The 7,491-nt window shown below is 47.8% G+C and overlaps 1 protein-coding gene across 7 annotated transcripts; it reads right to left on the minus strand.

The window, feature by feature from the left end:
• Positions 1 to 1,264: 1,264 nt before the first annotated feature.
• On the minus strand, positions 1,265 to 5,981 carry DRC12 (dynein regulatory complex subunit 12 homolog). 7 transcript variants are annotated; one of them, XM_019975574.2, is made up of 8 exons: positions 5,877 to 5,980; positions 5,493 to 5,574; positions 5,024 to 5,089; positions 4,509 to 4,628; positions 3,707 to 3,799; positions 2,120 to 2,250; positions 1,716 to 1,843; positions 1,265 to 1,620 (listed from the first exon to the last, which is right to left on the minus strand). In XM_019975574.2, the coding sequence occupies exons 2-8, from the start codon at positions 5,560 to 5,562 to the stop codon at positions 1,497 to 1,499; spliced, it is 732 nt and encodes a 243-aa protein (XP_019831133.1). In that variant the 5' UTR covers positions 5,563 to 5,574; positions 5,877 to 5,980; the 3' UTR covers positions 1,265 to 1,496. The 7 variants fall into 7 exon arrangements, with proteins under 7 accessions (XP_019831133.1, XP_019831134.1, XP_070659631.1 ...); XM_019975575.2 differs by having other exon boundaries at positions 5,846 to 5,904; XM_019975579.2 differs by having other exon boundaries at positions 1,421 to 1,620; positions 1,716 to 1,848; positions 5,877 to 5,979.
• Between the last annotated feature and the right edge of the window lie 1,510 nt (positions 5,982 to 7,491).

Below are 7,491 nucleotides of genomic sequence, written 5' to 3' on the forward strand. Positions count from 1 at the left end.
CAGTCTCCTGGGAGGGGACAGGGGCTGGAGGTTGAATTAATCACCAGTGATCAATGGATTGATTAATCATGCCTACATAATGAAGTCTCCATAGAAACCCAGAAGCACAGGTTCAGAGAGCTTTCTTTGTTGATGAACACATGGAGGTGCAGGGGGTTGGCACACCTGGAGAGGGTATGGAGCTTCCATGCTCATACCCCACCCCACGTATCTCTTGCATATGGCTGTTCTTGAGTTGTGTCCTTTGTAATAAAATGGTGATCTAGTAAGTAAACCATTTCCCTGAATTCAATCACTCTAGCAAATGATTGAGCCCAGGGAGGGGGTTGTGGCTATCACTGATTGATAGCCAGTCAGTCAAAAGCACAAGTGACAGCCTGGACTTAAGATGGTATTTGAGGTTGCAGGCACTCTTGTGGGACTCAAGAGTGCCACAGGGATCTGATGCTATGGCCAGGTAGATAGTACCACAATTGAGTTAAATTGTAACACAAAAGTTAAATTATGTCTACAGAGAATTACTTGTTGTGGGAAACCTCCCCCTCCCCCCTTTTAAAATGTGCTATATTTATTTCTCTTGAGAAAGTTTAAGCACCATGGTCACCACCATGGTGGTTTAGCTGCTCCATTGCGTCCAAGTCTTTTGTGACTCCATGGACTGTAACCTCCCAGTCTCCTCTCTGTCCATGGGATTTTCCAGGCAAGAATACTGGAGTGGGTTGCTATTTCCTTCTCCAAGGGGTCTTCTTAATCCAGGGATTGAACTCAGGTCTCCCGCATTGCAGGTGAATTCTTTACTAAGCTACCCAGGAAGGCTTTTAAGCTCCATAGCTAAAAGATACACAGTTGTGCATAGTGGAAACAATTGTGCGTAGTGAGTAGAATCCTGATGCTCATTTCTACCTAAACCTCCACCTGTTCTACCTGAAAGATCAGTCTGTAAGGATGAAACACAACTTACTGAAAGGAAGAATCTACAGAGGGTGAAAATGAACCATTTCTGCTGTTTCTATTATGGTGAATATATTCTGTTATTCCCAAGAGATGGCAAAACAGTTAGAATATATTTGGTTATTCCTACTTTATACAAAATTAATTAAACTAAGTAAACTTTTTAAACGACATTATAAATTCAATACAAGGCAATGCTGGGAATTCTTTTCAAAACTTCCCCCTTCCATATTTAACCAGAAATGAAGTAGAACTGAGAACACTGTAGTAAAATAAAGGCGAAGCAGACAGTATTCCCTTTTCAGGTGGGCTGTGGGGCTGGCTATGCTTGAAGCCATCTGGAACTTGCCCTAAGCATGACTCCAGGATGTTAGGTATATTACAAGAATTTGGAGACTAGCTGCACCTTCCCTCTGTGGGCACCTGAGGATTGTGGGGGCTGGTGCCTAGTCACTCTTGGTCCTTTGTAGAAATGGCCTTTATCCACAAATCTGGCTGCCTTTGTTGGTGCTGGTGGGGATAGGGTGACCAAAAGGGCTCCAGGCTCAAGGGGTGGGACCCAGACTCTCTAGGAGAGAAGTTGAGACCTTGTCAAATTTCTCTCTTCTTATTCCATCTTCAGGGTAATGGGTCAGTCCAGAACTGAGATATTCCCATGAGGACTCCTCTCTGCCAAAAAAACACAGCTTACAGTCCTGCTGAGGTCTACATCAAGACAGCTTTATTGCTGGGGCCTCAGAGGGCCCCAGAGACTAGAGACTCACAGCTTCAAAGATCCAGGGGGTTGAGTCCAAACTGGCGGAGCTGCTCCTTGAGCCTGGTGTGGAGTCTCAGCACAGCCCCGTCCCACTGAGGCTTCACGTCTCTCAGCTTGGCCAGGAGCCGGTCCAGGCTGTCCTGCAGACACTGAGCTTCAATCTCAGGAAGGGAGAAGTTAGGGTAAGGGGTGCCCCCAGCCTGGTCTGTAAGCTTTCCCAGCCAGTGTTTTCTTCAAGCTCTTATTCTTAGTGGGTAGGCATGGTTGTATCCCCTTAAGATAGAGCAGAATCCCCTGTGGAGATGCTTCTTTCCCTTCCCCCTGGCCTGTCATTGTCATCCTCGCTGGGATCTGTGGGGATGGGGGAGGGCTGGGCACTGGGATGGCTGGTCTTCAGAGGGTAGTGCTTACATGTAAGATTTCCTCATACTTGGCCTCCACGTCTGCCACGTGGGCCCGAAGCTGAGCCAGAGTCTGGTCCCGCTCTCCGAGGGCCTGCTTGGCCTCCCTCTGGGCAGCCTCAGCCTCCCTCTGGCACAATTCTGGGAGAGATGGTGCCAGTGGGGAGGATGAAAGAGGACAGGATGGTGACACTCGGCCTCTGAACAGAGTCTCCCACCCAAAGAGCACAACATGAGCAGGACTGTTCCAGACTCCCCCAGAGCCGTCAACTTCCCCTCGTTCCTATAAAGAGCTGACATATACTGTTAAGGTACAGGAGAGAGAGGGGGGTTCTTGGGACAAGAGATTTGGCTCCCAAATCAGGTTGCCATTCACTACTTGTGTAACATCTGACACGTCTCTAAGACTCAGTTTCTTCATCTTTATAGAGAAAAATGACACATACTTCACAGGTGTGCTCTGAGAGTTAAATGTGATAACGTGAGGACGTCCCTGCTGCCAGTTGCCAGGACTCTGCGCTCCCAGGGCAGGGGGCTCAGGTTTGATCCCTAGTCGGGGAACTAGATCCCACACGCTGCAGCTAAGAATTCACATGCCCCAACTAAGAGCAGGGGCAGCCAAACAAACAAACAAAAATACATTTAAAAAAATGTGATAATGTGTGGGAAAGCACCTAGTATGTAGGAGGTGCTTAAAAATGCTGATTGCATTTGAGATAAGGCAAAGATTAGGAAAGGAACTCAGGATCTGAGTGGGAAGATAAGCAACTCTTCGATATCTAAAGCTAAACTAAAGCTATTTTAGGATAAGAAAACTTTGAGGCCAAAATTGTGGAAAATCCATGCCATGCTAAAATTTTTCAACTCTGTCCTGTTACCAAGATGGAAGAGAGCAAAAGCTTCCTGTTTTTTTGTTTTGCTTTGTTGCTTATTTAGAAGCTCATTTATTTATTAGCAAATAGTTATTCAGGACCTACCACACATTAGGTCTTGAAGATACAGAGGTAAGTAATTCAAACAGTTATATTCAAGCTTGCTTTCATTCTAAAAATCAGCCAAACTAAGACAGAATGTGTTTTGCTCATGAGAGACATGGGGGCAGTGGGGAGGAAGAATTGTCTTTAGAGAGACCATTGAGAGAGGGAGCTGCAGTGAGAAAGTTAGGTCTTCTTCACTTACAACTTAAAGTTTAAGATTGGGTATTTTTTTTGCTATCCTGAACCTTCTGTTGCAAGTGGTAGAAGAGTCAGTGGGGAAGACAGTATGAGAACTTAAATTGCGGTTTTCTAAAGAAACACCATCCTAACTCCACCCCTTCAGGCTGGACTACATCAGTGATCCTCTGAGAGAAAGTGCTGTGAGAGTAGGGTGTGCTGTGTGTGCATGCTAAATCGGTTAATGTTCAACTCTTTGTGACCCCATGGAATGGGGCTGTCCAGGCTCCTCTGCCCATGGGATTCTTCAGGCAAGACTACGGAGTGAGTTGCCATGCTCTCCTCCAGGGAATCTTCCCGACCCAGGGATGGAACCCACGTCTTTTAAGTCTCCTGCATTGGCGGGAGGGTTCTTTACCACTAGGGCCCCCTGGGAAGCCTACCTAACTGCTCCCGAAGGCCCTCCACTTCTTCTTCCAGCTGTCTGCTGCGACTCTGCATCGCCTCCTGCAGGCTCCGGCACTGACGGCTCATCTCTGGCAGAGCGGTGGGTGGCCAGGGACCCAGGTGGCGAGAGAGCAGTGGAGAAAGGACAGGGAGTTGTGGGTGGGGAGGGCTCTGCTTGGTCCAGTGGACAGGTGCATAAAGGTCTTTTGAGGGCCTTCCCTGGCAGTCCAGTGGTTAAGACTTCACCTACCAATGCAGGGCATGCGGATTTGATCCCTGATCTGGAAGCTAAGATCCCATATTCCTCAGGGCCAAAAAACCAAAACATAAAACAGAAGCAATATTGTAACAAATCCAATAAAGACTTTAAAAATGGTCCACATCAAAAAAAAAAAAAATCTTAAAAAAAAATAGTCTTCTGGATTCTTCCTGTGGTGATCTGAGAAGGTGGGGACAGAGCTGGGAAACAAGATACCCATTTGCTATGCCATTTCAGTATGTGAATTCAGGCCCTCCTTCCCACCCACTCCCACGGGAGGAGAGAGATAAAGGCTAGGGCTGCGTTTCATAACCCACGGGACATCAAGCACATAGCAGTGCATGTCATCGAAGGTTCCTTCAGGATTCCTTCAGGAATTCCTTCAGATTCCTTCAGGATTCCTGTACGTGCTGGGAGGGCTGAGGCTAGGTATGGCAGTTCGAAGTCCCCCTTGTCTCCCTTTCTAGCATCCTCGGGCCCTCCCAGTTGTCCTCTTCCGGGCCCCTGTCTCCCACCCACCTGCTCGATCAACCTCACACCTGCATATATGGCCTTCCCTTCGCTCCGGGCCCCCTCCAGTTCAGCCTCCAGGTCTTTGATCCTCTGCTTCAGCTGGTCTTCAGAAGCCTTGGCTCGGCGGGCTTCATCCCTCTGCAGAGCTGTGAACAGTCCAGAGCATGCCTCTGCACTGGCTGGAGACTCCACGAATCAGCCCCCATGGCCTTGATGGACTCTGTCCACCTTCAGAAACCTGGCGGCAGCCTGCCAGTCTCTCACTGTCATTCTGTGTGTTTCCCTTCCCTGCCTCAGAATCCTACAGACTCTGTTACTAAGAGGGAAAAACTCCCTCTGTGTTCCAGCTATAAAAGTTAGCTTTCTTTATCAACCCTCACTGCCCACCCTGTCCTCACGACCCCAACTCTTGACAATCTTTCCCATTAGGGGATGGTTAGAGATCAGCTCAGCCCTCCACCATGGTTCCAAAACTTTAAGCTCCCAGGGATACACAAATGCCCACTGTCTCTGTTTTCCCCAGAACTTCCACCCTTCTTACCCAAGCGGTCTTGGAGCACCTCCTTTTCCAGCAGTGCCAGCCTGCGCATGGATTCAGCCTCCACATCTGCCCTGGCAAGACGGCAGACCCTCAGCTTGTCAGGATCTCAGCCTTCCCTACTCCCCTCCCATCCTCCTCCCGTATCCTGGACTTCTCTTTTTTTGTGGGAGATATGAGGACCATTAAATGAGGGATCTCTGAAGACAAAGCCTAATGAGTTCACTACCCAGCTCACAGTAGGTACTTGAAAGATGTGTAATGAATATACAAGGAAGGCACACAGCCAGAAGGGATTCATGGGTGCTGATTTTCCCATGTTCCCAGCTCCATGGCACCCGAGTATGGATATAAAGGGGGAAGGCCAAGACAGCTCCATCTTGTCACGCAGAGGGCTGAATTCTCTCTGGAGGTCTCTGATCCAGAACAAGGAGAGGCAGGGAGGCACCCACCTCCACCCAGTCTGACTCACCAGCACCTGCATTTCTTTTCTTCTTCTGGGCCCCAGCTTTTGTCCCTTTTTCTTTGGTCTTAGGTGGCATCTCCTTCCTGTCCTGGAGGGAGGGAGGGGGCTCATATTTAGGTCTGGACATGGAGACGCTCTCCTGACTCCCTAGACTGAACCAGGAGTCCCAGGAGAATTAGTGCTCTTGTCTCCAAGTCTGTCTCTTACACTTTCCAGAAGCTTCAGTTCTTGGTTTCCTTGGAAACTTAGGCAACACTGGGGCCAGGGGGAAGGATGACCCCATTTCTCTCTACCAGTCAGGCTCTAAGTACAGAAATCATTCCTCTCAACCCTCTTTCAGAGAAAATAAAGCTCAGTACCTGGCCCCTTCTCTCTTCCCATCATCCTTACCCTGCCTCTTCCTTCCTCCAAGACCCTCACTTTCTGTTGTATCTCCCTGTGGCGTGACCCACTCTCCAGGAGGGGCAGAGAAAAGGCCCAACCAGCTAGAAGCAGGAGGAGGAGATTGTGTTCTGGGACCCAATCCAGAGTGGCAAATTTCATTTGGGGGTGGGACTGAGAACTGGAAGGTTGGGCTTCTGGAGGCTGCACGTTGTCCAGGCAACTGGGAAACATGGAGTTGATAGGAAGGTACATGCATGCTTGCTCAGTCGCTATAATTGTGTCTGGTAGACGGGGCTAAATACAATGCTTAAAATACCAAGGTCTCAGAGGGCCAATACTCTTCTTGTCCCCAGATCCTAAGTGTAGTTTGAGGAGAAAGGGCTTTGGAACTGATTAAATATGATTCACTTCTATGTAGCACTGCCGGCAATTTGGACACTTACAAATTACAGATTTACACATCCAAAATAATGCTATTGCGCTGATACAGAGGAAAAGAACTGACGGTAGCCATTTGGGGTGATTTACATTTCCCAAAGTCTCATCAACAAAATGACATTATTAAATAGGCTTAAAATTGAAGATCCCTTTCAGGAAGGTACTTTATGGTGAATGAGGGAAAGAAATTCAGGAGACGGTGGTTGAGTTTCCTATTTCAGATAAATGAGACACAGAGGAGAGTTAGACCTAGGACCTCAAGGTGCTGTGCTAAGTCACTTCAGTCATGTTCGACTCTTGCAACCTCTTGTGACCCCATGGACTGTAGCCCTCCAGGCTCCTCTGTCCATTGGATTCTCCAGACAAGAATACTGGAGTGGGTTGCCATGCCCTTCTATCCTGACATAGATGCAAATCAAGAAGAAAGGGTACTGGTTAGAGACAGGAGCTTTTGAGTTCTCATCCTTACCCTTCTCCAGATATGTAAATTTGGGTAAGTCATTTTCCTTGCTCAGGGTAGGTTTCCTAAATCTTTAAATCTTTGATTTTGGGAAATTCCCTGGCAATCCAGTGGTTAGAACTCTGTGCTTCCACTGCAAGAGGCATGGGTTCGATCCCTGGTTCGGAAACCAAGATCCAGCAAGCCACAGGGTGCGGCCAAAAAATAAATCTTCGATTTTGTAAATCCTGAAAGGCTTGGATTTTCACCAGGTATTTACAGGACTATCTTCTTTTATGGTGACTTAATATATTTCCTCTTTCCCCCTATTCCTGTCTGTGGTTGATTTTCAGACAGGTGCTGGGAAAATAACCAGCTTTGTTTCCTGTGGCATTGAGTTGATTTGGGCTCCCTCTAGTGGATTTTCTTGACCTTCTACTGAGTCTCCTGAATTTTTCTATTTAAATTATTTACGGAGCAATGTTGGGGGCGCCCCTCATTTAGGGGTGCTGCCTAGCATCTTGCTGGAGTCACGAATAGTTGGAAAAATAAATATGGGGAAGGGAGAATGATGAGTGGCTTGCCCTGGTCAGCTGTTCCTTCCCCGAAACCCCCCTCTCCAGCCTTTTGCTATTGGGAGCCTTTGTTGTCTGTCTGCCACCCAGATTTGTGAACACCAAAGTGGCTAAAATGAAAACAGCAGAAACTTCAGGGCTTTCCCCCTTGTGGATTTAGGGAACCGCA

This window comes from Bos indicus, chromosome 15 (assembly GCF_029378745.1).
Source record: "Bos indicus isolate NIAB-ARS_2022 breed Sahiwal x Tharparkar chromosome 15, NIAB-ARS_B.indTharparkar_mat_pri_1.0, whole genome shotgun sequence".
Classification (NCBI taxonomy): domain Eukaryota; kingdom Metazoa; phylum Chordata; class Mammalia; order Artiodactyla; family Bovidae; genus Bos; species Bos indicus.

Coding starts and splice junctions, on each gene's coding strand:
- DRC12 (XM_019975574.2), bottom strand. CDS start 5,562: ATGCCACCTAAGACCAAAGAAAAAGGGACAAAAGCTGGGGCCCAGAAG. Junction 4,629..5,023: donor GGTGCTCCAAGACCGCTTGG/GTAAGAAGGGTG, acceptor GACTGTTCACAG/CTCTGCAGAGGGATGAAGCC. Junction 1,621..1,715: donor CCCCCTGGATCTTTGAAGCT/GTGAGTCTCTAG, acceptor TTTTTTTGGCAG/AGAGGAGTCCTCATGGGAAT.